The following is a 13,313-nucleotide window of genomic DNA, read 5'->3' as shown; positions in this document are numbered from 1 at the left end:
CTGGCTTGATGGAAGTGTTAACTAGTCTTCTCTATCTTGGTTTTGGCATTATAACAACCTTGAAGTTGGGATGTCATCCTACAGCAAGCATGTGTCCCTCTCACATAGCCAGAAAGCACAGATCTAGGAAGTAAAGGGTAGAAGTGTAGCATTCTCTATCACTATCACACCATTACCCCACTGGACATATTTTGTTTCTCGTCTTCATGATAAGGAGTTCAGTGGGTATATGAGTCCTAATGCCTAAGGGGGGATTGCCTCCAACAAGGAATGTCATAATTCTGTTCCTCTGAATTGGAAGCTGAAATTTCCCTCTGATCACGTGGGGGCTCAATAGGACTGAGGGGTTGGGTGGGAACTGACAGAATACTGTGTGTCTGATGATTAAGCTCATCCGCCAGGAAGAATATGTGTCTTCACTATATAAGAGAGAGCAAAGAAGAATATATTGGGACCCAGGAGATTCTGAAATACTCCTTTGTCCAACTCAATCTCATTTTGCAATTCTACATTTGCACATTCCAATTTCCATTTCAATGGAAAACTGAAATTGTAGCAACCTAATTAAGAAAAAGAAGCAGAGGAGTAAGATTTGGCAGGGATAAAATTTTGGTTCAATCCACCACGTAAATTATCTGTGTAGTCAAAATGCTGGCAGAAGGAAAGGGAGAAATGAATGAGTAATTGACAGAGGGAGCTAGGATTACCAGTTAAGGCCATATGATAACCTTATTTCTTTTCTTAATGGGGGCATCTGCCCCAAAACCTTATATGGAAAATGCAAGTGTTGACTGTAGTTATAAATTTCAGACAGGTGTATAAACTGGACTAATACTACCCTAAAAAGAAACATAGCAGATGGAACTTCATGTGTTCTTTCAAGGACACAAAGTTTTTATTTGAATAAATAGTAATATTCCCATGATCTCTGAATTTTTTAGCTGTTGCCATTATGAAGCCAGACAAATCAAATGAGGAGAATAAAGTTAGTACATGGTATTTACTTTCTTGGTTCTCGCCCACTGGAAACATGTGAGTTTGGCTATGTTCCTCAACACAAACTTACTGCTTCTATTACATCAGAAACCATAGGGTTCCCTCCCTCTAGGTTCAAGTAACAGTTTACTTACCCTTCTCACTTCAGGTATAAATGGCTAAATCAATACTAGCCAAAGGTTGCTACAAAACCCTTGTCTTTGACAAGTGGCCCCTTCACAGATGGAATTTTGTATACTACTCTGAATGTGCCATTTCTTTCCAATTGTAATCCTGATCCTGATTTGTACAAATTACTTACAATTCATATGAGGAGACATGAGTCATCCACATGACACAATGGGGGGAAAATGCTAAATGCCAACTGAGTGTAAACTCTTAGTCTTATGAGCCTTGAAGGTACAGAGAGATCAGATTGTGCTGACTAAAATCAACACAAATGGGGTCTATCCTAGCTGCTGAAGTATGTGTGTGCAAGGACTTCCCAAGAATAAGAATGGCCCAGATTTGAGAGTACCATTCAACAGAAACTAGGTATCATCTACTCTTAATTTATTTTAGAGTGATCTATGCCTAAAGTTGTTCCTCACAAAAATGCTAAAATAGCAAAGTAGTACACACAAAGAGTTATGTGACTTCCTTCAGGTACAAACAGAAAGCTAACTGAAATGGGAAGGAGATAAATAAAAGAATCTTTAATATGCATCTGCTTGAGTGCACACCCTTCTTTAATTGCAACTAATAAGGACTTTTACTCATGAATTGAAACTTCCTGTGTTAATTATATTATATTATTTACAAACAACGTATTTCTACAAATTGCATTCCATTCCATTTCAATGAAGGTTTGGTTCTTCTTTGTCTTTATTACAATGATTAGAAAATCTCACTGCCGAACAGATGGAGTTTTCAACACATGTTGTTTTATATCAAAGACACTTAAAAACATAGCCTCAACACAAAGTACTTACAGAAATCTAATATATAATCATTGTGTTCAAATTAACATGCTATTCTGAAAAGTAAGCTGATTTTATCCATTTGTAGTTTATCAATTTAGACAGATAAGATTTCGTGAGTATGCGACTGCCAGCCAGATAGGTCTGTGGTTCGTTTTTTCCCCTTTATTCTCTGTATCTCACTGTCAAGTTTCTTAAAAGAACTGTCTATATTCATAACCTTCTCACTTCCCATTTACACCTCTATCCACTGCAGTCTTGCTTCTGGTACCACAAATTGACTCATTTTGCCCTAACAATTTCTGGTAGCAAAGCCAACAGTAACTACGGAATCCTTAGTTTGTTTGACCCCCTGAGACTCAGCTTTATTATTCTATCTTCCTCTGGCTTCCACGGCTGCATCTCTGATTTTTTCTTTTATCTTAGTCCAGTTTTACTGGGATTTAGTAAGTGCTCAATAAATATTTGTTGAATCAATGAATGGATGAATGTGATTTCCTATATCCAAGAGGAGGCAGAAAAAAGGTGAAAATAGTCATTTTGCATTGTTCTCAGTAAACAACCAAAAAATGTAACTATGTCCATCTATTGATAAGGATATTGTTTACGCTATCAATCTTTTCTCTCACTTCTTTATTCTTTTCATTCTTAAAGTCAATGCAAATACCATTTCTTCCCTGAAGCCACTCTATAATTCCATTAGACTTAATCCTACTTACATTTCTAGTTGGTATGTAGACATATAGTTCTGTTTATATTTCTGTTTACTGTGCTCCAAATGGTTCCTTATATAATAGGTGTTTACAGTTTTTCACTCCACTAAGTTGGAAATGCCCAGAACATAGAAACCCTATTCCTCTTCATATTGCTCTCAGATAATGCTGGAAAGATATAGGTACTTAATAACTGTTGAATTGAATATTATGGAAGAATTCCTTAAAAACACATTTATAAGTCATTTAGGCACATTAGTTCCAATATTTTATATGCTTAAATAACTTAAAGTGACAGTCATTTTTTTCTATTTAATAGATTCAGTACTTTATGGAAATTTTCAAAGTTGTATACTTGGTAGCTGTGAACTTTACTTTTTTTTTTTTTAGCAAAGAAGTCATCTGATATTTTATTTAGTTGAGTTACTATGTTAAATGCACCAATTTATATGAGTAACATGAGATGCATTTTGTGTGAATTACGTTTAAAATGTTTCATTTTGAGCATGATATTTTATTTTTCTTCTGAACTTCACCTCTTTAAAACACATTTTATTTGCTTTTACTTTCCTTAGGAATTGAATAATACTAGACATAGAGACAAAGAGGCTTTAAAATAACACATTTAAAGACTAAAACCTCGACCTAAGTGCCTGTGATTGGGATCAACAGCCACACTCACAGACTGGCCTGGACCTAAACAGTTTAAGCCATGCCTTTAAAATGTGCCAAAAAAAACATTTTCTTTTCTTTTATGTGACTCCTTCTCTAATCTTTATTTTTTCTATGATATTTACAAAAGGGAAATTTCAATTAAAGTAAGTGAAGATGTTACATGTTACTTCTTGAGTCTCCCACACATACTAATTCAGACTGTAATTGATTTCTGTAAAGTAACAAAAAAATCTCCACACTAGAGTACCACACACATACTGTTGAAGATTATATGCATTCTAAGTAGATGTCACTGTGTTGTCCTAACTGTACTGAAGGGAAAAGAGAAAATCTGGGATCTGGGAGCTGTTGGTATCTTGGAAAAGCAAAGTGCTAATGGGATTTAGGCCATTCAGATGTCATTGATTTTTCCCTCACCTGTCACCCTCAACAGCCTAAATCCCTCTGTCAAACCTTAATACCAATTCCCTTGATATTGCCCCTTCTCTTGGAAATAAAGCAAGAATTGAGGTAACTCTGTCGTCAATAGGGTTCAGAGTCTTTGGTTGAGGAAGCAGACCAGTGAAATCTAATGGCTTAGGTCCATAATGTGTGTCATTCCTTAGGGAACGATGAAAAGGCACTGAATTCTAACAGAGTAGACCAGGAAGAGACACTGGTTTTGAGGACACACATTCAAGTGCCAGCTATGGCACTCCTGAGCTTTGAGGCCATGTCCAAGTCACCTGTCCTCCCTAAGTCTTGGTTTCTTCAGTAAATGACTAAATATGCTAGCATTGTGAGGATTCAATCACATGACACATCTGGAATTTCCTAGTGTACTTACACTGTAAGAGCCAAAAGGACTGAGTTTAATTTGAATGGCAAAAACTATAATTTGTCCATCTCTCTTTTGGAAAGTGTCAGACCGACAGTGTAATTACAGAAGTTTTTGTCCTATTTGTCCTACCTATCCCCCAACACAGTGTTCACTCCCCACCCAAATATATAGAATCTTATTCTCTAATTAAGAAAATAACCATATTGTCAGATAATGGTCTTTAATTTCTCTTCTCACAATTTCCTTAAAAAATGTAATGCCATAAATTATATAAAGCCTTAAGTAAAGGACAGAAGCCCAAGGCATGTTGTTCATTTGTCCAGTCAGTATATTCTACATTGAGTTAACTTAAAAGTTCTTTGATCACATTTTGTTACCCAAGGTAGCATGCCAGCACACTGTGAATCACCATTGTTCCCACTAAATTATTCCTTCCCTCCCTAAAGCCCACTACTTTTATAAATGCTTGCTCACTGTGGCTGTCACCACTATTTACTAGTGATCCAAACCAGAAGCCAAAGAATTATTCTTTTTTTTTAAAAAAGATTTTATTTGTATTTATTTGAAGAGATAGAGACAGCCAGCGAGAGAGGGAACACAGGCAGGGGGAGTGGGAGAGGAAGAAGAAGGCTCCCAGCAGAGGAGCGCCGTGTGGGGCTCATCCCATAACGCCGGGATCACGCCCTGAGCCAAAGGCAGACGCTTAACGACTGCGCCACCCAGGTGCCCCCAAAGAATTATCCTTGATTTCTTTTCATCTACCCCATCAATTTAACCACTAAGATCTATCTGTTTTACTGCCTCATCAATTTTAGAATCTTCCCTCCTTCTTACTGCTTTAACCCTAGTAATATTGCTCATTATCTCTCAACAGAACACAGAAAAAACCTTTTTTTTAAATTATGATATGTTAGTGACCATACAGTACATCATTAGATTTTGATGTAGTGTTCCATGATTCATTGTTTGCATATAACACCCAGGGCTCCATGCAATACGTGCCCTCCTTAATACCTTTCACTGGGCTAACCCATCTCCCCACCCCCCTCCCCTCTAAAACCCTCAGATTGTCTGGCTTCTCATTGGTTCTTTCTGCTATTCAATCCCAGCTTTACACTGTTGTCAAAAATGATCTATATATATGGAAGACAGAATATTGACACTCCCTTACTTGAAAAGCTCTAATAGTTACCCCATTTACTAGTGGAAAAATAATTGAAATCCCAGATTATTTTTAGAGTCACTATCCCTTGGTTCTTGCTGCCTTCCTTTTTCTCAAATTTTATGCCCCAATAATACCAAGCAGATTTTAGTTCCCAAGGCACATACCATGCTATTTAACCTTGCTATGCTTTCACAAGCTTTTGACTCTTGCTTAGATTTCCTTACCTAGTTTCTTCTTTTTTTTAAGTTTTTATTTAAATTCCAATTAGTTATCATACAGTGTAACATTAGTTTCAGATGTACAATACAGTGATTCAACACTTCCATACAACACCCAGAGCTCACCACAACACGTGTCCTCCTTAATCCCCATCACTTACTTAACACATCCCTCCACCCGCCCCCCCCTCAGGTAATCATCAGACTGTTCTCTATAGTTAAGAGTTTATTTCTTGGTTTCCCTCTCTCTTTCTCTTTTTTTCTTTTGCTTATTTGTTTTGCTTCTTAAATTCCACATGAGTGAAATCATATGGTATTTATCTTTCTTGACTGACTTCCTTCGCTTAGCATGATACTCTCTAGTTCCATCCACGTCTCTGCAAATGGCAAGAATTCATTATTTTTTTATGGCTGAGTAATAGTCCATTGTATATATATATATGCCACATCTTCTTTATCCATTCATCTGTTGAAGGACACTTGGGCTATTTCCTACCTAGTTCCTTCTTACATTTCTTAATCTTTCAGGCTCAACTCAGAGGGTTTCTCTGTTAGGAAAATGTTTGCAAATCCCTAGAATGGGCTAAGTCTCTTTTGTTCTTTCATAGAATCCTGTGTTTCCTGTGATCTGACTGCTTGTCCCACTGCACTGACATGGTTTCTTCATCTGCCAGGGTCTCACACAGTGCTGACAATATTTTGAAGATACAGGACATCTCTCACCTAGCTCTTCTGCATAAGAGATGCTTAGTTCTTGCTACCTAGATTCCTGGAACCATCCACATTTCAAATTTGTTTTCCACCTATCTCTTTAATTCATTGGGCCATCTCAGGCCCCTCCAATAATTTATCCTTTTGAAATAAGGAAGTCAGAGTCAGCTTCTGATACTCTGAATCAAAGAACCTCATTTATCATTTTGTGTGTTTGAATTTTTAAAAATTCAGAGCATGATTATTTTTTTTATTTCCAAAGTAGTTCCTACTACTCCTCAGAATAAACTGTGGCCTCTAAAATATTTTATTATTTGATGCTGGCATACACACAAAAATATATTATAAATACACATGTATACATATGCATATAAATCTCAAAGGCTACAGTGTCTCTTCATTAATAAAATAGCTCCACCTACCAAAATGTATCTCTTAATGTAAGGTACTTTGTTTTATTCCCTATGATATCTCAGCACCCTTACAAATACTTGGAACATAGTAAATCTTTAATAATGTCTGTTTAATGATAGAATGGATGAATAAATGAATGAGGTAAGTGATTTACTTTTCTTACAGAACTGAAAATATTGACTCTGAGGTACAAAGATTGCATTTGCCAATATTGCTCAAGAAATAAAATTTATTTTCAAGATGATCCTTAGCTTTATAATTTCTAATCAAACACAACTAACTGACTTTAAATCTTGATGTATTTTGCCAGTATCAGTTGCAGCATCTGAAACTTAGGTATTAACATCAAGCCTTGAGTCTTCCTGAAGAAATCCGTACCTATAACCCGGCTGACAACTGGTGCATGATCAAACTGGATACGGGTTTTCCTTACCTGAATCCTTTTAATATTCTCAACTATCATGAAAACTTGATTCAATAGTTATTACTAATAACCCTTTAAGTGGGTTTTATTTTGCTCCCCATGCAATGGCTTCTACACTGTGACAGACTATTCTTAATGAGAATGACTAAAATCAAGTGGCTTTCATGCACATTTTGAGCAGTAAAGGTGTTTGTTTCTTTCTTTCCATTCTCAGAAAAATTCAGCATCTAATTCCAGAGGGACATAAGATGATTATTCACTTTCATTAGTTAAACATCACCAAAATCAAATCTATCATGCCTGAACAAAATGTGTGTGTGTGTGTGTGTGTACACACACACACCCCTCAAATGTGGCAAATGTGAATCACAACCAGTCAAAATATGAGCACATGCAGACATGAAAGCATGAAGGCAATTTTGAGAGGAAATAAGAGGAAATGGAGCCATAAGTATTGTTCTAGAAAGAACAGATTTCTCTTAGATTTTGTATAAAAATATGTCGTTTGTGTTCTTTTGAAACAATCTATTCAACTCACCTTCATATAACCAGTCAGCAATCCCATTAAAGATAATTCCTTCTTTTCCAGAAGATGTCAGTCGCAATGAACTGCTCTTTATATCAGGTTGATAGTAGATATTATTTTCAAAAATATAAATCTAGATCCGGAAACATAAAAAAAACAACCCAGAAATTGTAACATATTAGGAAGCTTTTAAAAATACTTTCATACTATAGAATAATAGCTGAAGAGCTGTGTTGTATTATTTGTCTGCTTTCAGTTTGTGTTTATTTAATACAGACATCTGCATTGCTTTCAATTATTAATGGCTATTTCCTTATCATATCAATATCAAATTGTCATTTAGAAATTACACAGTACTGGTATTGAAGCACTTAAATCCATATTTTCGACAACAATTTTTCATCTACTTAATCTCTTTTATACCACAAAATTGATTTGGGTTTGAGATAACACTTTGCATACTTAAGAGACTGATAAACTGTAATAGATGCCATTTTAGTAATAGTCAACTACTTAGAAGCTTCAATTTGGGGTCTTTAACTTTTACAAAAATGGATTTGGTCACCAATAAAATAATCTCTAGAGAATCTTTTTTTTAAGGTTTTATTTATTCATTTGATAAAGAGAGAGAGAGTGAGAGAGAGAGAGCAAACACAAGCAGGGGGAGTGGCAGACAGAGGGAGAGGGAGAAGCAGGCTCCCCGCTAAGCAAGGAGCCCAATGGTAGGCTCGATCCCGGGACCCTGGGATCATGACATGAGCCAAAGGCAGATGCCCAACCAACTGAGCCACACAGGTGCCCTTCTAGAGAATCTTTCTAATTCCATCCAGCTTGACTCATAAATACCCTGATGAAAGGAAAGGGTGGCAAAATTCCTTTGAATTGATAAATGGGACACACCTTGCTATGCTCCACTCTTCGATGGCAGTTCTTTCCTAAATAGCATATTAGTAATAATGACCATGTGCTTCAGGGTTCAGGAGAGAGTTTTAATTTGAACACATCACAAAGTCTTCCAAAATAATATCATCATCAACAATAACACCCCCACAATAGGAACAACAATAGAAATTCAACAGGGTCTGTCCATACAAAATAGAATTCAGGATAAAATTAACAATAATCCATGTTCAATGGATTTTAATGCCAAAACTGCTGGTCTGTGTGATAATACAACCTTAAGAGAACCATGTTTCACCCACATGTTGGGGAAGTAGAATATTACCTAATGGAAGCCACATTGCTATCTAGATTGAATATTCTACTAAGAAGGTAGAAGATGGCCTAGAGCCCTTGTGCTCCAGCATGGGGCAGGACCATTACATAATAGCAAATGGAGCAAACACCAGAACTTCTGATACAATCCTCTAATTATGAGATCCTGTATTTTAAATCTTGGTGTGCAAAATGATGAAAGCAATCTTAATATCCAGGAAATGTCATTGATATTCTACTTTGATTCTGGTGATTTGGCAATATATAACAGTGAGTGGATCTAATTAATCATTTCAACACTGCATGTCATTTATATTACAGGTGAGAATGCCAAAATAAGAATAAGAATTTTTGAGGGGTGAGGGTGGGGAGAAAGAAAGATATAGCACGGTGTTCAGAAGAGAGGGCTATATCATCAGGGAGCCTTAATTTAAAATCCGAGCGACTTAGATAATTCTATTAACCTTTTTAAATCTCAGTCCTCTCCTTTATAAAATGCGGATAAGTCTCACACCTGCTGTGAACCATACATGACATGATGAATGTAGAACATACAATACATGTAACTTATACTAGAAACAGGTAATTTGGGTTCAAAATCCTAAGCTTTATAGAGGCTACACATTCTAAATCAAAATAAAACTTTTACAGCTTAAGCCAAACCAGCATTACATATTATGTTGGTAAAATATGGACCAGGAGCAGCAGAATACTAACAGCCGTAGTATTAGTACTAATAGTGGAAAGAGGAGAGGTGATAACAAGTGATATTTACTGCTTTCACTTCATTTAGTTTTCAAGTGATGATGGGGAGAAACAGAAATAAGCTTATTATTGAAACCATGTGGGTCACACTTAGCTGAAAGTTTGAGAACTATTATTTCAGGTGTCTGAAAACTGGATAGAAGTTGGCCTTAATGACTTCCACAATCCCTTATAATGGAAAAAAAAAATCACTTTATTCTAGCAATCTAAAGCTTAAGCTTTACATCTTCTGTACACTACCTCCTTCTGCCTTTCACAAATAGTATGTGAAAGAGGCGCACAAAGTCTTCCTTACTTGGAAGGAATCCCCTTTTTGTACCTGAACCTTCTATTAGGACTTGTGAGGAATAACGGTTCAGATCATCCACACCCATGCTACCTAAGCACATGTGGCTATTCTTAGGAGTAGAGGTGACTTTGTCCACAGTAAGATAGTTCCAGAACCTCAGCTTTCTGAAAGGAACAAACTCTAAGACAAAACAATTGATAAAACCTCCACGATTTCAGCAAATGTATAAATTATCCAAAACCACTGACCAGTAATTACATTTATATTTGAAGAACAGATTGGATGATATTCAGAATCCATATGAAACTGACATCTGCTTCAATGTAAAAGAACAAGCAATATGGAATCAGAATTTTAATGCCATTTGCTAAAAGCTACAATACCAAGGAATGTCCACAAGATCTTTTTTCTATGGACAAAAAGTTAGAGACTGCCTTCATGAAAACATACATTTATAATCTTCTAACTTCTTTTATTTTATTTTTTAAAAGATTTTATTTATTTGAGAGTGAACAAAAGAAAGAGAGAGAAAGAGAAAGAGAGAGCACAGCAGAGAGGGAGTGGAAGAAGCAGATTCCCTGCTGAACAGAGACACACACCCACCCCCGCTCCCCGACGTGAGGCTCGATAACCAGGACCCTGGGATCATGACTTGAGCCAAAGGCAGACACGTAACCAACTGAGCCACAGGCACCCCTTCTAACTTCTTTTAAATAGCCAAAGATTTTCCTTGGATTACATTAGTTTCAAATAATAATCACAAATTCTATCTACTAGCTTAACAAGGTGAGAAGTCCAAATATTCACAGGTACTACACCTGGGCACCCTGATGAAATTAAACAGATCCAAATGTCTATCATCAAGGGCTGCAACTAGATTTAAATCACACTGAAAATGTGACAACCACTAATGCCATTTATCCTAATGTTATTGATTAAGATGTCATAATATCTTTGATGCCATTAATCAATTCCTCCAGTGAGCCACCTGAACAGTATAACAAATGGGAATGGATAGCTGTTTGACCAGTTGACTCTTCAATTTAGACAGCAAGCCAACTACCCAGTTTTCCAAAACTAATGGTCTTAATAAACTTATAAAATTATTCAAAATTGATAGTCTCCAGAAAGGAACAGGAAGGCAACTCAAATACTATGTGCTGAATCATGATAAGTTAAGAAATACGTAATAAATGTTCCAAGAAATTAATCAGTGTGTTAGTTGATACTGGTCAGAGTCTATAATGATTTTTCACCTTTTCTTCCTACTGCCACACTTACCAGCAATGCTTATGATGGTGGAAGCAATGCTTACGATGGTGGATACTTCAGAAGCCTGGATTGCTGGATGAGGAGACTTGGAGCAAATCTCCTCCCCACCCCTAGCCAACTTGTAATGGACACATTGCAAGAAATGAACATTTGATGTTAAAAGTCATTAAGATTTTGGAACTGAGAGTAATTACAATGTAAATTAGCCTACTGTGACTGGTTCAAACAGAGACAATGCCTTATAATAGCAGACTCTCATGAACTTTTAACCAGCTTAAAAAATAAAATAAATAAAATAAAATAAAACGGGGATATAATTTAATATTAGAACTATTTTTGCTGAAATAATACTGAAAAGCTATTCCACCTTCACTGATTTACATAATTTTAAATTAGAAAACTCTGAATCATTCATAAATCCCCAGGCACTGTAATGGTGTTAGAGGATCTGTAACAGTCTCATTGGGATAGTATTGGGTTGCTTACCATTGTGACTTGCTTTCTGGGGGAAAAAATGTAATTAAGAAACTATCTCAGATAACAGATATTGCTGGCAGGGTACAGTGAAAGGAGTCCTTCCCTATGGTGATTGTAAAAACAAAGTGGTATCCCCATATGGGGAAAGCGATATGGCAACTGAAAACAAAACAGAGTCCATCTCAGCAATCCCAAACCTGGGACCTCATCTTGTAGGGGAGAAAAACAAAGCACCAATATGTAGAAAATTCTGGTGCACAGTATTTATTTCAGCAGTGTTCATGATGGCCAAAAAGAAGAGTCCAAGTGAAAACCCATCAAAGCGAACGCCTGCGTGGATTATGATTCACCTGCATCATGTTATAACATCCAGGCCTTGTGGAAAACAAAGTAGTATTACATGAACTGACATGGAGGAGTTTCACTGAGATATTGTCAAGGGACAAAAGACACAAAACAAGAAATGATTTCATGCACTAAATAATGACAATACTAATACAAATTTACACCAGCAGGAATTTTACCCACAGATACACATTGGGCATTTCCTGTTGGTAGTAAGCTCCATGCCTGCCCCTAGATAGTCTTTGATTACTGTGGGCCATTAGAAGCCCAAAATTCACATTTCCCAGACTCTCTTGTAAACTAGTCTTCTTAGCTTGTTTGCTAGATGGGTTCTAGTTACTTTCTGCAAGAAGGAGAGAGTTGGTAGTTAGGAATTGAAGACATTTGCCTTTGGCAGTTGGTCTAGCCAGCTTCAGCCATAGTGGTTCAGTGATAGTTTATAATATTTATAAATATTATATATATATATATAATATATATAAAATTATAGGGGTACATATTTACATATGTATTGTGTGTACATATATACACACACACGTATACATTCACATAAATATATGTATGTATGACTAGGACTCTGGAAGGATATATGCTGGCCTTTTAATACGGTTGTATGTGTTGGAAGGTGGATATACAGTGAGAGAGAGGAATAAAAAACAGGTAATCAAACAAAAAGACTGGGAAAATATGCTAAAAAGACTTGATTTGTACATATATGTAAATTATACAGGTTAGTATGTGTATAAATAGTGTCAACAATGTCAGTGATAAAAATGACAGTGATATAGAAATTAGTCTGGCATGTAGACTACATGAACAATAGGTGATTCTTTTTATTAATTTTTTAAAATTTGAAAGTAATGAGAAAGGGTGTCTTCTTAACTTGGAGTAGGCTTTTTCAACCTACTGACACCGAGGACTAGGTATTTCTTGGTTGCGGAGGACTGCCCTGACATTGTGGGATAATTGGCAGCATCCCTTACTTCCACATACAGGATGGCAATGGCAGCACCTTCTCTCAGCTGTGACAACCAAAAAGGTCTCCAGACAGGACTCAATGTCCCCTGGAGGGAAGAGGCAAAATCACTTCAAGTTGAGAGACATTCATTTTGAGGTAAGTCTTTTGCATGTGTATGCTCCATAAATGAAACAGTTTAGTTTCATTCCCAAACCTTTAAAAGCCAATTTGCAATTTGTTTTTCAAAAGTACTCTGCTAAGTGTGCCTGGGGCTATAAAGATTTTAATGTCTTCAAGAAGATTATAATTTTATGTGAGAGATAGGTGAGTAAACTCCTAAAATCCGATGAAGAAAAATTAGATATTACAAG

At 36.3% G+C, this 13,313-nt stretch overlaps 1 protein-coding gene across 2 annotated transcripts in view; it reads right to left on the bottom strand.

Annotated features, from left to right (window-relative positions):
* Positions 1–13,313, bottom strand: part of DPP10 (dipeptidyl peptidase like 10) — a 618,096-nt gene that overhangs the window by 113,218 nt on the left and 491,565 nt on the right. For both annotated transcript variants that reach the window (XM_040645663.1, XM_040645668.1), the window contains one exon: positions 7,634–7,754. In XM_040645663.1, coding sequence (XP_040501597.1) covers positions 7,634–7,754 — 121 coding nt within the window. The remainder of the gene's footprint in view (positions 1–7,633; positions 7,755–13,313) is intronic.

Source organism: Ursus maritimus, unplaced genomic scaffold (genome assembly GCF_017311325.1).
Source record: "Ursus maritimus isolate PB19 unplaced genomic scaffold, ASM1731132v1 scaffold_1, whole genome shotgun sequence".
NCBI classification, from domain to species: Eukaryota; Metazoa; Chordata; class Mammalia; order Carnivora; family Ursidae; genus Ursus; species Ursus maritimus.
The sequence above is the reverse complement of the archived record's forward strand: the minus strand, read 5'-3'. Positions and strand labels throughout refer to the sequence as shown.